Source organism: Thermobia domestica, chromosome 10 (genome assembly GCF_964235325.1).
Source record: "Thermobia domestica chromosome 10, izTheDome1.hap1.1, whole genome shotgun sequence".
NCBI classification, from domain to species: Eukaryota; Metazoa; Arthropoda; class Insecta; order Zygentoma; family Lepismatidae; genus Thermobia; species Thermobia domestica.
Window position 1 is genome coordinate 38606204 of NC_137463.1, and position 23165 is coordinate 38629368.

Consider the following 23165-nt stretch of genomic DNA (forward strand, 5'->3'; position numbering starts at 1 on the left):
TTATTATCGGCATCAACCACTAATTAAATGACTTCTTGTGTTATAGAGAAGCGAAACAAAGTCTGCTTTATCAATTTAAAGCAGAATTTTGGAAAAAGCCCAAAATTTCCCAAGCAAAAAAGCGAAGCAGAAAAAAACCCTTAAAAAAAAGCCGGTTCCTTTCCGAGCCCTTGCATCTCTAATTCAAGGTCTCACACCACAACATAAACGTTTCTGATTTGTTAAACAAAAAAATCTTAAGATTTTCAAGCAAGACAAGAACAAAAGTAGTAAATTAGACTCAAAAGATGCTCAAGATGGAAGCTACTGTGAAGCTCTGGATTAAACGAGGTTTTATTAAGCCATACAGGTACAGTACATACAGCAGCTCTCGGGATTTCCAAACTTAAATGGGCTCTACAGAATTCTGCTTTCACTTTCTGTAAGAAGTTGCTCTGAGAGAACATGCGTCGGATCAAAACTGTACAAAATTGCCTCAGAACAAGCATGGGGGACACTTGGTTATATAAGTTACTAATTTTAAGTAGCTAGACTAAACGAATTATCATATGAGAAGTTTTCCTTAACCAGCAAACAAAGACAAAGGTGGCTATTAAAACGTCAGATTCATTAAGTTCAATGTTTTTGTTATTCATTTTTACTTGTGTAACGATCCAATTTTTACACCTTACAATTTCTGAAATTATGCATTTTTTTCTGTATCTTTAAGAAAATATGTCTTTCTTTCCAGCCTTAGTTTTGGTTAATGGTTGCTACAATAAATATAACAACATGCATAAATAAATGCTAATTTTAATATAAACATATGTATAAAAAATAAATCACTAAAATACTGATTATAAGTAAATATCAAGATGTATAGGAAATTTTAGGCAGTTAAAAAGTAAAATAAAAATCATTTTTAATCAAATTCAGCGGTTGCTCATTAAAAAAAAAATAGATGTTTATAGTCAGGGACGAACAACAAATATTTTTGGATAGACGAGCATCACAAAAAACTCATCACCAAGAGAACAAAAGAAGGAATTGCATAATTCAAAATCGATTAATATAACACATCTTTTATCTATCACATTACCTGTTAATCTTAGTGTCTAGTTTTAATATTATTTTGTGTTGGCTACTTTTAAAAATAAAAGTAATTAACATTGTAAAATCGATTTTTGCTTACTTTTACAAAACTGATAAAAATGTGCAACCTCTAAATATTATCTAATCTTTTTCAAATTTTTATATGCATATCCTTTACATCACTAAGACTGAGCACAAACAAAGTCTGCAAAGGTTTTACATTTTATTTTTTGTCTTACAAAATGAAACAAAGTGTACAAAGATTATCAATTTCACGTTGAAATAAACTACATTTAAATTTAAAGTTTGTGTGATTGCAATGCGAGTCTTGAATCTTTATTTTATTTTTTATTTTATTTTTTTTTTTACCAATGATTTCATGTGTTGTGATAGGAAGAGGTGTAAAATTAAATATGAGGAGGATATTTTTTAATTTGGGGGGATTGGCACCCCTGGCAAACACTGCATGTCACTGACAAGTGTGCATGAGTAGCAGAAGAGATTCTGAGAAGAATGTAGAAGGACTCCAAGATATTCGAGCTCAGGATAGGCCCATCGATCCTTTACCACTAATGTGATTATGCAAATTGATGGTTTTATCTGGGAAAACCGACGAACCATAGAGGAAACAATTCGTGTTCATATCGGAATTAATCATGGCTCCGTGCATACCATTATCAAAGAACACCTGTAGTTTCTAAAAATACCTGCAGTTTGCGCGAAGAGTGTTCCACATCAACTGACAGAGAGACAAAAGATTTGCAGAATGGCTTCATGTATGACGCATCTGCAGCAGTACCACGAGGAAGAGTATTCTTTTCTGTCATTATCATCACAGAACATTGTGGGCTCAAGAGCAAATGGCAAAGCAAACAATGCAAACATCCCAGTTCTCCTCTGCCAAACAAATCCAAAACTGTTCACACAAGTTCCGGTAAAGTCATGATGACCTTCTTCTTCGACTACAGGGATCCACTGCTTGTAAACTTCCTTGAGTGTAATTCCATAATAAATGCGAAGTGCTATGAAGAGTCTTTGCAGGGACTGAAAAGCGCCCTTGAATGCTGTCTGAAGGAATCACCCTTTTGCATGGTAATTCCCGTCTCCATACTGCCAATCTGGTTAAGGAAACGCTTCAGAACTTCGTCTGGGAAACACTTCAACATCCTTCGTACAGCTCAGATATTTCCCCTTGTAATTTCCATATTTTTTGCGACCTGAAGAAAGTCATTCGTGGACGTCGGTTTCAGTCGGACGAGGAATGAAAAAGTGGTTGAAATTGTGGATCCGTCAGCGAACTGACTCCTTCTACAAGACTGGATTGATCGTCTCGTCTCCCAGTGGGATAAATATATTAACGCGCCCGGCAATTAACTTTTGAATCAAAAACATTTCATTGGTACTTTTTCGCGTTTGTTTGATTTTCATTTGGTTGCCCCTCATATTAAGACTGTCACCCGTTGATGAGTTTAATATCCAGTCTAGCATCAGATCCTTTGAAATTTATATGAAATCACAACGAAAGGAAGCTTTTTTTTAATTATTAACAACAAATAAATCAACATAATTAATGCACTTGTACTGAGGTTGTGTATGACCATACGCACAATGATGGCACTGACACTCTTAGTCATTGATTAGCCTCCTGATCTAGCCCCGTAGACTATCATTAAATCCTCAAGAAATTGGCATTAAATCATTGGGGACATATACTCTTTCAGTCGTTAATGATGGTTTTCACACTGCGCCCGTTCAGATTTTTCTCCAATTGCGGTATTCAGAGATAATTCGTTAATCAAGCGTTAGTCACGCGATTAGTTATTGTCGCATTAGCTCATTACTAAGGAAGGTGTAATTTTGGTATTCAGACTCTGCTTGAAGTTTATCTAATAAGTTGATTTAAATATGATTCTTTAAAGTTTATATATTTAAAAAAAAATGCAAGACTCTTTTATATCACAATTACATAGTATTCTAAAAGGGCATTTAATCCTTAGATTTTCTGTAAGAAGGCACGTTGTTTTCGATAGTTTAAGCCATATAGCATAATAAAACTAAATTAGATCCATAGAAGGTCAGTGTCATAGCAGATAAATTTTAACCGTGTCTGCTAGTGGCACTATTTTTGCAATATAACATAATTTTGAATTGGTACGAAATTTTTAAAACGATAACTTCCATTTCTTGTTTATTGCATGTTTTAAATTTAACAATGAGTACGTTAGAGCAATTCTTCATTTCGAAGAGATTTGTTGGGATGCCTGGATCCAACCATGTAATAGAAGAACAGTCCCATAAAATGTTGGACTTATATGAACCGTAGCCATATTGAATTAGCTTCCTTGAATACATATGGTATGTAAGTATGTGTGTGCAATTGTATTTTTGCATTTTCCCTTAATATGGAGACATTCTATCAAAAATTCATAATAATAACGTTTTAAACGATTTCATGACTTTTCACTTACAATTATCATTGAGATAGAATGACTGCCTTTCGGAAATTAATGATGCGAACTGGATCTGGCATGTACCTCCTCTTTCCAATTTTAATGATAGCCCCTTGTAAGCTCTAAGAAAACCGTATTTTTAAAATATAATAGTTAAAAATGTTATAAACAAAGAAACCAAAACAGAGAAACCTTATTCGAAAGATATTACATGGCCAGGGGCATATTTAGGGGGTGGCTTCCGGGCTTAAGCTCCCCCCGAAATCTTACTTACTATAGTAAAGTATATGAAATATCTTGCAGAATTTTCACATTTTCAGACAAAGCCTCTCCCCGAAAGTTAACAAAGACCCCTCCCGAAACAAAATCGTAAATACGCCACTGTGCATGGCATAGGCTACTCATACATCAAGACAAGTAAATTATTCTACTGAAGTAAGCTTGCTTGTATAACTAGATGTTTAAAATTTTCGAATTTTTTATTTATACCTGACTGGAAGAATACTCGTTCTTCTCACGGAGAGAATATGTTTCATTTTGGGCATAAACGGGTAAATTTGTATTTAAATGGCATCGGAAGTGTCACTGTTCTTCTCAGAGACCCCAGAAACTAGGCATTCGGCACTAATATCGGTCATTTTAAATCATTTTGATATATCTCCTCCTTCTCTCTCTCCTTAATTGTACCGTCAAAACGAAAAGATAAAATCCATCCCAGGCCCGAACCTCATCTATATTGAAAATTTGATCGAGATCGATCAGATAATTCAAGAGTTATTAAAGTCACAAACATAGTCACTTTCAATTTTATATGTGAAAGATATGAGGTAAGAACATGGTAACACACAATTTTACTGTTTTAGGAAATTAGAGGTTTCCTGCTGCACAATTCATTTTCAAAGTCGGAAAGCTGAGTTTTCACATAAGACTATACATGAAGGATTAAATGAACAGGGTTAAACGAAGCAGTAAGCGTTGCTCTCTATCGGGTGCTGCAAAATGCAGCAATTGCAAAATTGTGGATTACCATGTTCTTGCCTCACACCCTTCATATATAGATCAAGAAAGATATTGCAAAACAAAATCCATTATAACTTGTAATAAACGTACTAGGCCTTATGCAGAGTCGTTTTGACATTTGATTAGCGTCGTACTAAAGGCCTGACTACTGCAGGAAACATGTGTTAGTCGAACTCTTTAGTATCGCATTAAGCACGCGTCAGAACGATTCTGCATAAGGCCTTATGTGCTTTTCTGTAATTTAAAAGAAACAATTAAAACCTATCATTGATTTCATAATGGCATCAATATAATCTTGCCTGCTAACCATGTTTATTGCAAGTTCAAGGTAAAGTTGACCATAATAGTTTGTAGCAACCTTTATTTTTACAGTATTGAAACTGCTATTAAGATGAATCTAAAGATAAGTTGTATACGTATAACAAATAGTGCTTAAAAGTAATTTACAAATAATAATAATAATAATAATAATAATAATAATAATAATAATAATAATAATAATAATAATAATAGAAGATAAATATAACAGACAAACAACAGAAATGTAGCCATCAAGTTATTCTTGTGGAACCCATGATTTTCTCAGGACAGAGGGGCTTCTTATATACTAAAAGCAAACCGAACGTCTTCTTTCAGAATTCCATTTGAGAAGTTTGGGCTCATTTATCTCACCCTAATAGTGGCTACATCCCGCAAATAAATAAATAAATAAATAAATAAATAAATAAAAATTAATATAACAATAGAGATCGAGAATGTAAGACGTCAACAAATTTTACTTCCATTTTATTCGTTTATCTATAGGATCAAAACAAGTGTTGATTACAGTACATCAGATTCAAATATAGCAGTTTATACACTTACCAATAGATGGTCGAACGATTGCGACAGGATACTCGTTACAATATTTAGAAACAAGTTTCTCTGCTAGTGCTTTCGTGTATGTGTATGTATTTGGTTTATCACCAAGCAAACTGAAAGTTAAAGCAACGCAGTAAGATCTTAGTAACACTAAAATTGCAAATAAAAACAACTTCCACATAATGAAGAGAATATATAAGTTGGCAATATAAAACAGTTTTTAAGAAAATCTGTAGAGAAAGAAAAGAGCTTTCGTTATTCTTATTTTTATTATTACCTGATATAGAAAAGGCATTTGATAACAACTACAATGAAGTTCTATATGAAAATGTGTAAATTATATAAGAAATATAAGACAAATCAATAATACTTTGACTATTCAGATCACAAGTCCAGCTTCAAACCCTGCTCCCGCCAAGTGAACTTTGTGGTGGACAAACACCGTGTGCATGGGTTTCCTCGGGGTTCTCCCGTTTCCTCCCACTTTCTTCATTCTACCATTTCACTCATTTCTCATCTTCACCGTCTCCTTTAGCTTAGCTGGCATAACTGTGAGAAGTAAAACTCAAAAATTTTCATATCATTTCAGATCTACAAAGCCGTACCTTGCAAACAAATTGAATAGGGATGGTCACAAAGTTCCTGTTCCGGCGGAATCGGTTCCACGAAGAACCTGTTCTTGGAAATCCGGTTTTCAGAACCGGTTCCAGACCTGGATCCGAAAATCCGGTAACGGACCCTGATCTTCTAGAACCGTATCCGTTCAAAGCCGAAAACCGGTTCCACCAGGAACCGGTTCCGGCCATCCTTAAAATTGAAACTCAAAACATCCATGCTAGAAATTAATATATCAATCTTGCCTCGATGAAAACAATCCCAGGAAAGTCATTAAATGAACGGAAAAGTATGTTACAGCATTGTATTATTCTAGTATGTTACAGCATTATACATATTCATGTAAATTATTAATGTAACTATGTAACTGACTGTAAAATAACTAAAAAGATATATGTGCCTTCTTAAGAAATAAACGGTGTTAATGTGGTCCCTGCCCCTGGTCTTAATCAACGATAATTAACAATATCTTTTCTTCCCTATTGCAGAGTACCACAAGTATCTGTACTATCACCTTTATTATACAGTGAGGTATCTTGCATGACTGTTAACTGGTTCTAACTAATGTCCCGTGTTCAAAAACCAGCGTTACTCGAGGTCTATTTACAATGGTTTAAATTAATTTTGTTCCATCACAATATTGAGAATAATAAATAAGTTTAAAAGTAAAAAGATATTTGTTTTTATGAACTAAATAATACCGAAAACCCCTTTAAGCACATAAAAGTAGTTACAAACAAAATAGAAATATTTCTTTAATAGTAAATGAAATATTTTAGTCGTACGTCTCACGAATATCCCCAACAAGCTAAAGCAAATAGATGATTTGTGAAAGTGAATCATTACTTTAAAAAATGGTGGAACGACAACGTGTGAGAAAACGGCAGAATCTACCCGTATGATGTTGTCCACTACCAGGGCCGTGCCGTGAGGGGGCGAGCGGGGTGAAGGCCCCGGGCGCGGAGGTAAGGGGGCGAAAAATTCGGGAGAAAAAGGAAAAAAGATACGAAATATTGTTTGGAATATGTGTATGGGGACGCCGTCGTTTACTCTCGCCCGGGCGTTGATTTTCCACGGCACGGCCCTGTCCACTACGAACTCGTTTGTCCTAGCATCGAACCAGGATCCTCTCACTATAGTAGTGAACGCTCTACCACCGAGCCACTGTGGTCCTATTTTTCAATTGTATTTTATATCGTTATATCACCAATATTCGACTCAACTCATGCAGTATTTCCATCTGTACATGCATGCCTGCTAGTTATTGCTGCTCTTACTTGGTTATTTCTTTAGTTGCCAATCCGTAAATATTCGTCATAAAAAAACACTCATTAAAGAAAAACACACATTGATCAAGACGGTTTTGTAGAAGTTGCATTTCTGTGCATTATTTTTACTAAAGACTTCCCATAATTATGAACAAATGTCCACTTTTTTTCATTTGCTGTTGACACTGCCTTGCACGTCTGTGGAAAAATATGGAAAAATGCTACAATGTAAGTCTCCTTAGTAGCGTAGATACATTAAAGTAATGTAAATGAATGGGATCCAACCAGGGGCGATCGTAACCCCCAAAAAAGAGGAAACTTTCTTTTTATATATATAAAACCCATTCTAGAGTTTGGAGCTCTTAAAAGTAGCTCTAAGCAACAGTATTACAACCCACCGCCCCGCGAGAAGTCCGTCCTCGATCCGTCCCTGGATCCAACATTAAACCTCGTAGCAAACACAAAGGCATTCATCTTTCTTGCAATAGTCGTTTATCACATGTGTGAAAAACTTGTAATAACCGTCCTAGAGAGTTTTACGAACGTACACTCGTGACATGGAAACAAAACTAACTAAAGTACTGTTAACCACATACAGCGTGGTCCGGAAGTGAGCATACCCCTAATTGGTGTTTTCTGACGGTTTTAGGATTTACCCACATTTGTTTGGTATCATTGCTTGCCCTTGTCTGATAACATTGCTTGGCATTGTCTGGCAACATTGCTATCCATGTTCATTTGTTTCCTGCTTGGTAACAGTTAATTGCAGTGAAGTTGGACTAATCAACAATGTGTGGATTGGAAGAGGTTGTGCATCTTCACTAGCCACTAGCGGATCCAGAAGGATCGTTTGGGAGGGGCGGTTCGCTTTGTCGAAGATGAGCGTAGCTTCAAGGTGACCAGTATTTAATTTGCAAGAATGGGACTCATATGAATCCGGAGCTGGAAGGGGTTGGTAAAAAAAAAAGATTCCCAGATTCCACTTTGGGACCCGAAATTAGTTTTTTTTTTTTTTTTTTTTTTTTAATGGGAGTATTTTTTCTGTAGATTTAAATTAAATACGTACTTCCGTTTCGGAGACGTGACGGTGTCATGATACACTTCACACACAGTCACCGCAACATATGAGATGCACTGTCTGGCACAGTATTTGCACAAAAGAAAATACTGTATTGACGATATCATTCATTTTAACGAAAGAGTGTACAATTTGCTCTAATCATTTATATTTTGAGTAACTTGCGGGACAGCAGTTAGAAAAATTAATACAAAATTAATCTATCTCTATATTTGTGTGGGGTCCACGAAACATAGTATAATTATAGTTATGCTTACAACAACAATAAAATTACCTAGGTATATTATACTAGCCTTCGTCTAGGTCGGGCTCGCCCCAGATCCCCAATCTGCTCGACATACGGCCGTAGCAAATGTTCCTACGTGGCACTGTGGCACAATATTTCGCGTTCTTCCTTCTGCCTTTCATATAGAATTGGATTGAGCTAAGACTGTGTCACGAAATTCAAACACCTCCTAAGGCATTTTAATGAACCAGCCCCACATTTTTTCCTTCTCTTCTACGTTAAGTGAAAAAAAAAACAAAAAAAAACGATCAAATAAATGTTGAATTATTTTAAATGAAAAATCAAACTACCAACTTTCATGTTTCTAACCGCAAGGGATTCCGAGATTTGGCATCTTATAATAATAATAATAATAATAATAATAATAATAATAATAATAATAATAATAATAATAATCCCACCCCTTTTCTTCCCTTCTAGGTAAAATATATAAAATGCTGCTATACGTATTGAATTATTTTAAGTGGAAAGTCCATATACGAAATTTCATGTTTCTAACCTTCAAAGATTCTTAGATATTGATATCTTATTATAATATTTGCAATCGCCGCCACTTTTTCTTTCCATCTCTCTTTTTCTCCGTTTTACTATAATATAAAAAAAAAGTTGAAACGCGTGTCAAATTATTTTAAATCAGAAATCCAAATGGCAAATTTCAAGTCTCTAGTCTTAGCGGATTCGAAGAGATGGCCATCTTATTAAAATAATTTCCACCTCATTCTCCCTTCCTTTCTTCGAATTTCAAAAAACTTCGTTAGTAATACCCTACGTAACAAATCTTATCTACTGTCCTAATTTCAAGTTTCTAGCTTAAATGGTTTGGCCTGTACGAAGTTACTCACTCAGGATTTCGTCTTTTATGTATGAATTACAATAACAAGCTTGTGTTATTTCTCAAGAAAAGATGAAATACCATTTGAAGTCATAATAAATCCCTGGTCCCTTCCTAATGTTTCCGTGTTGAACCCCAAAAGTCAGGGCTCTCTTTGCTGATCTAGTAGCTAGATGCAAGGGGTTCTGTGGTTTGATTCCCGGTGAGTAAGCATCGAACGTACTACAGTGGTTCAGATCCAACTTTAAACTCTAGTCCTCGTTCTGTAAAGCATCGCTTTTGGCAAACGACGTAAATACATATTAATCAATCAACCAACTGAAAAGTCTCAGTTAGCGAGCTTTCCGGTAAGGAGCGCTGAAGATTCTATATTTCTCTTTATTCAAGGTAAAGATACTTGAAGTTTCAGGACCCGAATTCCATTCCCATATCCTTTTTCTAGGACACAATTTTAAAATATACGTTTTTAGTTCAAAGAGTGAGCCGTCTTACCCTCCTTCTTACAGCTGTTCGTCCAACGAATGAATCATATTCTCGCTCCTTTGGGGCTTATGGTGACCGCCCAAGGAACTAGGGAGAAAAGTACCGTATTCACAATTCAAATATGTCTGTATTAAGTACTATTAAGCTCCACATATTTTGATTAGACTCTGCTATGCTTGTCACACATATTGGATCGGTCGGGAAAAAGACCATGTTAGTATTTCCCAATGATAAATGCTGAAAGTTCAAAAAACCCTTTGGGGGGGGCGGTCGCCCCCTCCGCCCTCCCCGTGGATCCGCCAGTGTCACTAGCTCCCTTTGCCTGGCTTCCAAGAAGTCCCGATCTGAGGACTCTTTGGTTTCATAAAGCAACAAGTAAGAAACACTCGAGATCACACAACGCAGGAATTATGAGCAGCTGTGGAACATGCCTTCACCCTCGTGACTCCGGAATATCTCCGCAAAACATCTGCAAGAACTTGGCTCAGAATTCAGCTATGTTACGACATGGATGGTGATCATACCGATGTTTATGACTCTTAAGACTCTTAAGACTTCAAAGTAACTGTGGACAGACATTCTACCATTACTAACACTATACTGTTGAAATCAAAGGGGGAATACGCTCATTCCCGGACCACCCTGTAGATCACATATTGAGGGACATTTCAAAAGGTCCAATTCTTCTACCGACAACACATCATTTCTCTAGTATGTATCAATAGCGAGATACAGGGCATTGTGTGTTACATTTTGACACATCTTCGTACAAAACTATTTGCTCCCGTAAGTTTAATACAGTATTTCAAATAGCTTTAATGAATTTTCAAATTTGGTCCATAATATGGAAAGGGAAATTTCCTGTTTCAGCTCTGGAAGTATTTCTTATGAAATAAAACATTCTTAAAAAATAACTATACACTAAAGCAATCAATTATTTAACTTACTGTGGCGTAAGTATGTTTAGATGTTCCTCTTTGAGGTACTGAACCATTTCCAACATGAATTGTGGATCTGGTGAAATATCGTATATAATTTCCTCTGAATTGGGTTTCTCACAGTTTGCATATACTGTAGATACGTGTATAAAGGCCTAGAATATATCCATTATTTTACTTACGTTATTTTACTTACGTTAGACAAAGAATATAAACTAAAATATAAACCATAACTTCAAATACCAGGTGTATCAAAAAAGCTCTCTACAACTGGTTTTAATGTCAGTTTGTAGCAAAATATATCAAGTTTTGACTCACGTAGTACACTAGTTCAGAAACAAGCCACCGCAAGCGCTAGCGGCAGTTGCAGCAAAGATGGCTGCGTTTACTGGTACCGAGCGTGGTAGCTGTATGTTTTCGTTTGAAGAATCCAAGTCTGTGACAACTGTGCAACGTAATTTTCGTACAAAGTATGGTAAATATCCTTCCAGTAGGCCTACTATTTATAAGTGGCATAAATGTTTTATTGAAACTGGATGTTCGGTAAGACACAACAAATCTTCAGGTCGTCCCCCTACGTAGAGCAAGTGAGACTTCAGATGGAATGTGTAATGCATCACCAATGGAAACCATATTGAACCTCTTTAGGTATAAGGCAAGAAATGATGTATTTTGGCATAAAATAACACCGAAACCACGTCTCTAATTTAAATAAATAAATAAATATGAATTTTCAAAGTTGTAAAGTTCTTTTCGATACACCCCGAAGTGGCTTGAAACTGTGTGCGCTTATTAGAAATATTTTCATCTTAACGTATAATTATCTACCATATCGTCATGTCTCATAAGTTTTTACAACTTAATCCTATATTAACTTATTACTCAATATGAAAGTTATAATTTGCAATTATTCGCGTTCATACGAAGTGTATATTATCATAGAATTGATAATATTAAGTAATTTCTTTCTTATAAAAAAAAAAGTAAGAAAAATTCTTCAACTCTATGAACATTAATACATTTGTAAAAATCCTTCTAATATGAGTGGATCGGGAAAACATAATGGTATGTGATATTTTTCTAACTTTCGAGTAAACTGGGAAAGAACGTTCAACATTTCCATGCAATTCAATGCAATGACATATACCAAACTGGCTTCTCTCCCCATCTGGAGATATATGTCCGAAATTAAAATATTGTTCTGCATTCAACAAGGAAAGGTTACTCTTCATTAGCAGGCTTAATATGGAACTAAGAACAAATTGGTCAAGTGCTATATATGGAGTATTGGACAGAACGGTTCAATACCATGGACATTACGGAAGTTAGAGAAGAAATATTTAGAGAGCTTCGAAATGTGGTGTTGGAGGAAGATGGAGAAGATAAAATGGACAGAGAGATGAACAAATGAAGTTGTTTTAAAACGGATAGAAGACATTTCCAGCCAGCATCCTTCGTAGGGAGGTCAATTGGATTGGACACATCTTGTGAAGAAGTTGTCTTCTTCATATCGTCGTAGAAAAGAACATAGAAGGAAAACGAGAAACAGGAAGAAGAAGAACACAACTGAGCAATGATTTGAAAATAGAAGAAAATATTAGGAGTTAAAATAGGAATCTAAAAATCGAGAAACATGGAGGAAACATTTCCAGGCCCAAACCTAAAATTTAGAAAAAAAATCAATAGTCCCTGGACCTTCCAAAAGGCAGAATACTGAATAACAATACATACTGTTCTGTGGTTCGATACCAACCTATTCCATCTAATAACACAATTTCACTCCAAGTGATACAATTATGCTTGCCCAAGCCACTTATTTTGATGTATGTAGACCCACTTAAACTTAACGTGTCCCATATAGAGTAGTTTTTTAAGTCACATTAAGAGTTTGTTACTGGTAATGTTATCCAGGATATATATCGAAAACGCCAACCACAACTATTCCACAGGGTTATCCAAACACATAAGGATATCGTAATCGAGGTAAGAGAGAATTTATCTTCCTTACTTTTTCTCTCCTAAAGTATTTGGACAACCCTGCGGAAAAGTCTTGGCCTTTCTCAATATAAATCGTGGATAACATCACAAGGAAGATAGCATCACGCATTGGTCAGACTATTAGCACACTTTAAATGACTCTGCTTAGGACCCAATGTATCTAGACCTCTTTATCTTAAAACATACTAAATATAGAGTTCATTTTTTATTTTTATTTTTTTTATTATTATTATTATTTTTTTTTTTTTTTTTGAGAGGAACACAACAGGTAGCTCTTCATAATTGCAGTGTTCACATCAGAGTTACATAGAATAGCTGTAATACGTTTGCAAAATTTATCCTGACTCATACCATGTATATCGAGAACATTTTTACATTTATTCAGTTTCTTGTATATATTGTACTCATCCTCACGTTCGTGACTGTTTTATTGTATTTGTTCGAGATTTCTTACAATGTAAGGAACTTCTGTTGCTAACATGTATGTTTCTATTGTGTACCCTGAGATGAAAGTCAGATACCAAATTCTGCTATTTAATTGAGCTCCTCCGTGGCTAACCGATTAGCGTACGCACCTTTGGCACGGGAAACCCCGGCTCGATTCTCGTCGGCTCAAGTTGTTTGGATTCCACGGATTCGGAATTAGTATGTCCACGTCTCATATAGCCTCGCTGCTGAACAGGGACGTTAAACTCAAAATCAACTCAACTCTGCTATTTAATTTGTTAATTAATATTTTGTAAATATTAATTAACAAAATAAATCCCTGTCAGTTAAAACTCTTCTGTGATTGAGAGACATTGTGTTAAAATTTTCATTAAGCGAAGTACTATCTTCATATCTGGGGAAGATGCCTGTTCTCTCGTATACCAGAAACCTAAAAACTTATTTTGAACTCTTTCTATTCTAATAGAGTCTTTCTTCGTGTGGGAGTCCCATATGATAGACACGTATTTTAATTTTGATCTAACAAATGAAAAATATAATTTCAGTGAAGCATTCGACTTATTAAATTCCCTTCCCATTTTCAAAATAAATCCAAGATTCATGTTTGCGCCATTTACAACTTGATTTATATGACGCTTAAAGAATAAATAGTTGTATGTTCTGATCTTCGGAAAATAATTAATTCGCCTTCCTAACCCAATTCTGACATTATTATTCTGACTTTGTTCAATGTCTGCGCAACTCATAGAACATCACGAAACACCATTTTACTACAATCTAAACCAGTTAAAAAATATGAGCTGACTAGTTATAACTAGATCTTCAAATGTACACAGGTTGTAATCAATATATATTTCCAATTCGAGGACTAAATTTTTGTCGATGATCGAAGATGAAATCTTAAAATGATCAGAGCATGTTGTGTTATTTTCTCCCTTAAAGTTTAAATTTAACTCGAAAGTTATCAGATATTAATTCTTTCTGGCACAAACACGTATCAATTTAAAATGTTAAGGCTTTTAGAATGACACCTGCAACTTTAATTAAAATTAATAAAGAAGTTGCATTTGCATTTCCTGTATAACTAAAATTTACGTAAACCTAGGTGTTAATTTAGATACTAATATGCGTACATCACTTTACTAACAAGGGAACTTTTTCTGGTGTCACATGAAATGTGGAACGAAACTATGCTCAATCGATTTGTGTTAGTGAACAAGAAAATCCACAGGCGGGAAAAACCCTCGATTGCAACCATTCCGTACTTATGGGGGGAACTAGGGGCAATGGCAACAAAACACGTTGTGGATGATCAGACGAAATATGGAGCGAGTTCGATGAAAATATGTGTAAAAGCACAACATATACTACAATGTGACACTATATTCGACAATATTCTGACAAGTGAGGGCAGAAGCCTAGCACGTAACGACAGAGGAGGAGGACGTTTCTTTTAGACGTTATCACATCTATGTACGTGTTCGTTGTTGTGTTATTTATCTGCAGTTTATTGCACTTCTTTGGTGCTCTGCAGTGCACTCACACAGGGGCGTATATTGTAGTCTTTCTTTCATGTCATCATCATTCATCATAATCAACAATTGTAGATCCACTGCTGGGTGAAAGTTTCTGCAATACTACCCCACAACCATCTATCGTGGGCAGTCCATTATGTTGCACTACATTTCTTTGTACCCTATATTTTTAGTCATGCTTCTTGATCATTCTTATTCATGTTCAACGTATACATCCAACCAGGCACGTTGCAAGTCAGGAATTTAGCAATGTTGAGGGGATACGCAGACAGTATCATGTGCGACAAACGTATGATAATGAATGCCTACGTGTATACAGCAGTCTATATACATCGGGTTTTATGAGGGGAGGGGGTCCGGACCGTATGAATAATCCCCTCCATAGCTCTCTTTCTTCCATTTGTCTATAGTTTGTGATTGTTTACTCGACCATGCATTATTACTGTACCATTCCTCTGACGTCTTGCTTCTCCTTTTCTTCAATTATATGACCATTTTTTACTTGTGCTTACGCGCCCCCTCCTCTGTTACGTGCTGTGCCTCTGCTTTCACTTCTCAGAGTATTGTTGGATGTAATATCACATTGTAGTACATGTTTAACTGCTCTCCTACGCATAATTTCATCGAACTCGCTCTATATTTCGTCTCATTATCCACAACGTATTGTGTTGCCAGTACCCCTACCCCACCCGATAAATACGAAACGATTGCGATCGAGGGTTTTTCCTGCCTATGGATTTACTTCTTCACTAACACAAATCGATTGACCATAGTCTCGTTCCATATTTCGTGTGACACCAGAAAAAGGTCCCTTGTAAGAATTAACTGAATAATGTATTTACCTTAACTTTGGCTTTATCCTGGTGCGTTGAGTCAGGATAAAATAGTACCTATGATCGATTTAATCATACAAGACCTATTTCACAAGCTCAACAAGGATATTAACTATTCACTATTAAGCTATGGTTAAGGTCTCTGATTTAGATTATAACCCACATAAACATAACCTTCCCATTAGGAAAATGTGAAAATACTTGCAGAAACGGTCATATAATCTATCTAAATGGACGTATTCTCCAAATTCAGGAATAACTCATAATCTTATAACTTACGCTCAGAAAAGTCGAAATGTTCATACAAATAGAAAAACCCCACATGCGAAGACGCTCACAATCCCCCCCTCTCCACATGCATGAAACAATAGCTCATTCAAAGTTTTTATTATTATTATTATTTCTGGCAGTTGAAACTCTTCTGTGGGAGTTTTGTCCATGCATCTAGAGGTATTGCTACGTACGGAAATGTTGATTGTTTAATTCTATGACCGTTTACATATGTACAGTAAGGGACATTTCTGGATGGTACACCCATATGGCAATTTACGGCAAAAATGTACCATCCAGAAGTGTCCCTTACTGTACAAGTTAAATCAATTTGTGTTATTGGTTGTTTGGATTAGAGTTTATTGTCCCGTTCAGAAGCGAGACTAAGGATATGTGCACCTACAATTTATTGTGGAACCAAAAGTACATAGGCTTCCACGGGGAATCAGACCTGAGTCTTTAGCTCCAAAGGCACGTATCGGCAATAGGGAGTTCATCAAGTTATATGGAAGTTGCGGTCATTAATGACTTTATCCGTGCAGAAATTGCAACTATTCCTGTATATGAGGTAGAGAAATCACAACATCTATGGATTTTATGACATTTTCCGAGAGTGTGTGTGTTCAGAACAACTCCCATCTTCATCTAAATTAGAGTGATCTATGAACTACCCATGGGTGAACACAAAATCTTATTCACATCACAGAGATGGAAAAATACGTAAAAAAATATATATTAACATACTTCCAGATTTCTGATATTCTTGCATAGTTTCAAAAGTCCATGTGTTCCTTGTAAATTAGTAAGGACAGCTTGTTTAAGCGTCTCGTTCATTTTGACGGAAGCAGCACAGTGGAACACAACAGATACGTTCTCTTCAATCCTTGAAGCATCTTCAGGAGAGATTCCTAGCCCTGGTTCTGTAAGATCCGATCTTATAGGAACTACTTTCTTCAGGGAATGGGGATTAGTCTTCCTAAGTGTTTCAAACAGCTGTAATAAAAAGAATATAATTACATTCCAGTAATTATTATTATTATTATTATTATTATTATTATAAATATTATAATTATATTATCTATTTTATTCATTCCCCCATAGTTTGTTACGTACTTCTTATTGGCATGTAGCCCTTCTAAAAAAAAAAGTACAAGTTTTAAATTTCAGTATTCAGACTATAGGAAATATCTATTACTTAACTATCGCATGGTATAAGATCTAGAGAAATATATTCTATGTCTAGGATCTTTTTCATTCCAAAGTGATTAAGGCAACTATGTGAAAAGAAACTTAAAATATATGGACAAAAGCAATAATGTTGTTAGATTGTAGCTCTTTTAAAAATATGTTATGATCATCCATTATGAGCCAAATATACATCATGTCTTTCTTCAACAAAATACTACTGCGAACTGGCATTTATTTGTGTATACTTTTCTAAAAATTCGTACCTCTGGTGCTTGGGGTCCCGGGTTCAATCCCAGCCCCCGCCAAGTGAACTTTGTGGTGGACAAACACCGTGCTCGTGGGTTTTCTCGGGGTTTTCCCGTTTCCTCACACTTTATTCATTCCACCATTTTCACTTATCTCTCATTATCACCGTCTCCTTTAGCCTCACCGGCATAACCGTGGGACGTAAAACTCACAGATTTCATTTCATTTCTAAAAATTCGTAACAATATTGCACGCATAAATACAATATAGATGAAAATGTCACTTGAGAAGGTACAGTACAGTGTTTTTGAGTCTTTTTTTTTTTAAGTAAACACCTGCCTACAAAATAAGAAATAGCACTGAAATCCAATATTTAATATCTGAATCTACTTTTAAAACGTCTAATTAATCAAGGATTGTATAATTATAAATACGTTATCCAAGTATAGTAAATTGTCTGCAAAAGGCATATCTGGTGGATGATATGTTTATGTCCATTTTAAAACCGTTTCTTTATACCAAAAATTTTCGGAGATCAGAAAAAAAAACTCACATATCATGAGAAAACTAAAGTTAGATAGGAACTGCTACTTGCTAACTGATATTTGTTTGTGTATTCATTTCTAAGAATTCGTAACAATATCGCATACATAAACACACTATAAATGAAAATGATAGTCGAGAAAGTAAAGTATTCCACGTCACCCGAATTGGCGTGTAGCATTAGCCAATAAGCTCGCAGTGCCCTGTTATTAAACCTTCAGGGAGGATTTTAATCATTCATAATTGTCCACAAATAAGAACAAAATCAATTATAAATTATTAGATTCCTCCCTGAAGGTTTAATAACAGAGCACTGCGAGCTTATCGGTTGATGCCACACGCCAATTCGGGTGACGCGGACTATAGTGTTTTCGACTCTATTTGCTGAAATAAACGCACGCCTGCAAAAGTTTATTTGCAAGGAAAATATGGAGTAGCGTTGAAAAATCCTATAATTTATATATGAGTCTATTTTTGAAATGTTCAATTAATTTATTATCAAGGATCGTATAACCATAAATACATAACCCAAGTATAGTAAAATGTCCGAAAGAAAAAGAAAACATATCTGTTGGATGATATGTTTATGTCAATTTTAAAATCGATTATTTATAGCAAAAATTGTCGGGGATCACAAAAGACCTCACGTACCGTAAGAGGATTAAAGTCAGATATCAACTGCTACTTGGGTTTGTACTTCCCTTAGGCACTTGACCATGAATTGCAGATAAGCAAATATAGAATGATATGTTCTGTCGGTGATTGTACACTCATGTCCAAAATGATTGTCGCATAACTATAACTGTCTTCTTGTAAGAATATAATTTGATAATGATTTCGCAAGGTACTTTTAATACTGATACTATTTGTATAATCGGAAAATGTATATTTGTGGTAAATTTCATAGGAAAAGAATTATAAATACGAAAATTAGAATGAGTAAAACAAAATGTTGCTAAATGGACAAGAAAGTTTTATTTTCGTTTTATTGTTCATATTTACTGCTTTTGACATGAAATTTGCCACATATACGCCTTTGCTGATTATATACATACTAACATTATAAGAAATGCGGGGCGAATTCGTTATCAAATTATATCACTACAACAACATATTTATAGGCATGCGACAATAATTTTGGACATGAGTGTACATTGCTCAATAATTCTCATCTTAGTTACTATGAACGTAGCTGGGATAACTCTAGCTTTAATCAAAAAGTACCCATACGTACAGCAATGGTTCTCAACCGAATTCCTATCACGACCCCCATTTTATCACATCCTCTTGCCAGTGATCCCTTTATAATTTCGGGCTTGTAATAAGCTTATGTGGGATTTTTAATATACCTATTGTGGAGATCTCACGATATCCATCTATTTCTATAACAGTAGAATCCATTTCTTGTGTATAGGAAATAGAGTATCTTCCCTAAAAGCAAATGGATTAAAGCCAAATTTGATGAGCTCAGTCATCAAACATATTACAATTAACGAATCCTATCCGTCATACTGTTCAAAATGAATACCATTGGTCAAAGTAGTTTATCTTTCATAGTCAGCATTAAAACAAAGATACGGTACGAAATCGCTCGAAATCAGTTGAAAATGACTTGATAATGTGCGTCACGAAGATTGAACCGGACATTGCCGCACTAGTGAATGAAATCACATCATGCTCAATGGCTTTGAATTTTAAATGTATTTCAATATGTAGGTTTTGTTGCATTTGTATTTTTCTGGTATGTCAATATGCAGTTCTGATTTGTTTAATATCGTACCTCTTTCATTTAAATTGATTTTTAAACAACTCTGCACCTGTTGAAAATGTTTAGTAGACCTATTTTTGTTGTTCTTACAAGTATGTATAAAAATAAAAATATGCCTATCGAAACGAAATTCAAAATAATATACCCTATTTAAAAATATTTTCCGGTATTAGATTCTAATTATATTTATCTCTTCCGGTTAACTTCGCAACCCCCTAGGGGGTCGCGACCCCCAGGTGGAGAAACCCTGCACTGCAGAAAGGGTTCTCAAAATTGTACGTTATAATGTCGTAAGATATCAGTGTTATGAGTCATTTTATTATATTCATTCTTCCAGAAAAGATTTGTAATAAGAACATTTTAAAATGGCAGTGAAAACGAACTTAAAATCACAAAAGAAAAATAAGATTTAGCCTTTATGACGAAACCATATACACTACATATGAAGCTAATAAAGTGTATCCAGAAAAACATAACAACGAATAAATCATATGTATTAAACAAATATTTTCGCTTCGTTTTAAATTAAGCGATTTATTGTTCTAATTTTACTATACATTCACATAAAATAAATATTTTTGAGATCCTCTCACCGAATTCTGTTTTATTTGATACCTACCACGAAATGTTTCAGGACTAGCTCAGGAGAGTAATGCTCCCGGAAGTAGGAACGAAAAACACAGTTCTGATTGGTTGGCGTTATCCATTTCCTGCCACATTGCATTCAAATAGCAGAAATCAAACAATTGCTGCTGTCGGTCTTCGTCGCCGAATGAGCTAGCGCTATATGCTAGTAACGAAAATCTCTTTTGGCGTGAGTTCAAACCCGGCCCGAGGAAAGTTTTTTCTTTACATTATTTTAATATTTTTATAACACTTTTTTAAATTAAAATAATATGAAAATAATACTCAAACAAGTGATTTACTTACTTTTGTGCAGATAAGTAGTAGTAGTAGTAATAGGAACGGGTTAGAAACTCCGCAGGGCTCGTTTTGTTCCCCTTGTACTGCATGATATAAATTTTGTGACCAACTTAAAACAACTGGCTAGAATAGTGCGTAAAACAGCTGGCTAGAGTAGCGCGCGAACAAAACGTACTTCCGAGAGCATTACTCTCCCGAGAGGGTCGTAATGTTTCACTGAAATTTGTTTTTATTGCAGTAACAATATGGGTTTCTGCGTCTGTACAATATTGCCAGTACCACTTGAGAGATTATTACATCTATCAACACTAGGTGCATCAGATTATTTGAAATCGTTTATCTTCAAAGTTTGAATTCGCGTTCTAACAGTATGATATTCAATATGCATGTGTTGAGCTTTATGTGATGACATTTATAACCAGTTATGGCTATTGACTTTATCACAATATATATATAACAGTGTTAAGAATTTTATGGATTTCTTTATTTACACGTAGAACCTAAACGACTTGATTGGACTTACTGAACAGTGTCTATATATATAGACACTGTTCAGTAAGTCCAATCAAGTCGTTTGGGTTCTACGTGTAAATAAAAAATCCATAAAATTGCATGCATAGACGTAAACAACACTGTGGCATCTAATTTAGAAGGTTACTAATACAGATAAGTGAATTCCAAGCTTAGTCCATCAATATAGATAGCTCAAGCTAAAGTTGTATTCTTGCACAAGCAATAAATAGAGGAAGACTTAGGTGTATCTATATAAACAGAAGAATAGCCTTACGTGACAACACTAACCTTATAGTGATCTTAATTCGACTTATACTTCATACTTCATCGAATCTCCAGATATGGCATTTTACAAACATGATCCTAACTGATTCCCAAGGCTCACTAGATCTGTAAAACATGCTACTAGCCTAAACCAAAGCTATTTTCAGCATCTATTTATCTAAAATCTATGATAAACTGATAAGTTGAAATCAACTGCAAAGTCTTTCCTAACTTTCAGGAGAACACTATATCCGATTATTCTGCCTAATTTAAATTTCCGAACAATACCCTAATAGTACAGTGACATTAGAGGTAAACCGAGACATGAAGAAAACGAAACTTGTTGAAATATGTACGAGGAAATTGCTCTGAAAAAGTCCCAAAGATCCAATTATGGGTTTAGGAGATATGACATCATCAATATAGCCTCTGTCCAAATTCGCGGAGTAATCTTAAACTGAATATAACTTCTAATATATTAGAGATAAAAGTGTCATTCTCACATCAAATGCAAAATAATTAATTTTAAAATGTAGAAAATGGGATATTTTTTCCATACAAATCACATAGTTTGAGATATAATAACAAAAAAATGTAGAAAATTTCCTTTTTCATTAAAAGCTTTAAACTTTAAATGTAAATATTCCAGTAATCAAGGTGGCAACTAAGAGGGAGCAATCGGAGCACGTGGTTGATGGGGCGCTTAAAAGGACTATATGTGTACATTAAAGGACACCAAATTTCACGTTTACTCCGAGTGACAAAACCTTCGTTGTGGGCTTGTCAGTAATTATAAACTAACATTACATGTACCGGTATTAACAATGAGATTATACTGTAGATCGTTTCTAGACTTTTAAAACTATACTGATATCATTTCCGTATTACTGAATATAAGAGAGTTATGTTAATTTACTTTACTGGATGTTTTGCATTGCATTGAAATAGTTACATATAAAGGGCGGTGGAGATTAGAAAGTGTGGGATCCATTAACCACAGAATACGAGCATATAGATTTAGTCAGTGTTGATTGCATTACCTCACAATTGAGAATAGTTTCCATTCTTTCGTGGAAGTCTTCGTTCTTTTTTATCCTTCCGAGAACATAGATATTCCCAATACCAGTACATGAACGTAGCAACTTCTCTAACAAAACTTTACCAAGGAATCCAGAAGCCCCTGTGATTAACACATCACGTCCTGCATAAAACTTGGCGATGCGGCTTTCTTTCATGTCACCTTGTGTTGCCATGTCACGTCCTTCGAAATTAAAAGAGAAAATTATTAGTAAAAAAAGTTCTTAGGTACTATCGTTAACTACTAGCTCATTACTATAATCTAATTGCCTGTAGTTTCGCCTCGCTTCTCAAATCTACAACGTGTTTGATTAATGAAGTGTTGATCTCAAGCCAAATAATATTTACAGCGGTAAGCATTCCCCAATGGCAGTATGAACGAGCAATCTAAAGCCTGTGACAAACATCTTGGCATTTCAGCTAAACGAATAAAACGCAAACTCTGACGCGACGTTGCCGAGTGTTAAAGGGGTGTGGTTATGGCTAAGCAGACGAACTACAGCGCGATCAGGTGGCAAAGGATAGACGTGGATGTGTACAAAATAAACGTGGCAATACCGGTGGCCTCTTATTTGCTAGCAGCATTTAAAGGGAACTTGGAGCGCCGCCTTCAAATGCCAAGATGTTTGGCACGCAATTTAATTGGTACTGCACACT

General features: G+C 35.2%; 1 protein-coding gene across 1 annotated transcript; it reads right to left on the reverse strand.

The window, feature by feature from the left end:
• Positions 1 to 732: 732 nt before the first annotated feature.
• Positions 733 to 22676, reverse strand: LOC145661442 (putative fatty acyl-CoA reductase CG5065). Its single transcript, XM_081726748.1, has 5 exons — positions 22472 to 22676; positions 16730 to 16978; positions 10912 to 11057; positions 5406 to 5515; positions 733 to 752 (listed from the first exon to the last, which is right to left on the reverse strand). The coding sequence occupies exons 1-5, from the start codon at positions 22664 to 22666 to the stop codon at positions 733 to 735; spliced, it is 720 nt and encodes a 239-aa protein (XP_081582874.1). The 5' UTR covers positions 22667 to 22676.
• Between the last annotated feature and the right edge of the window lie 489 nt (positions 22677 to 23165).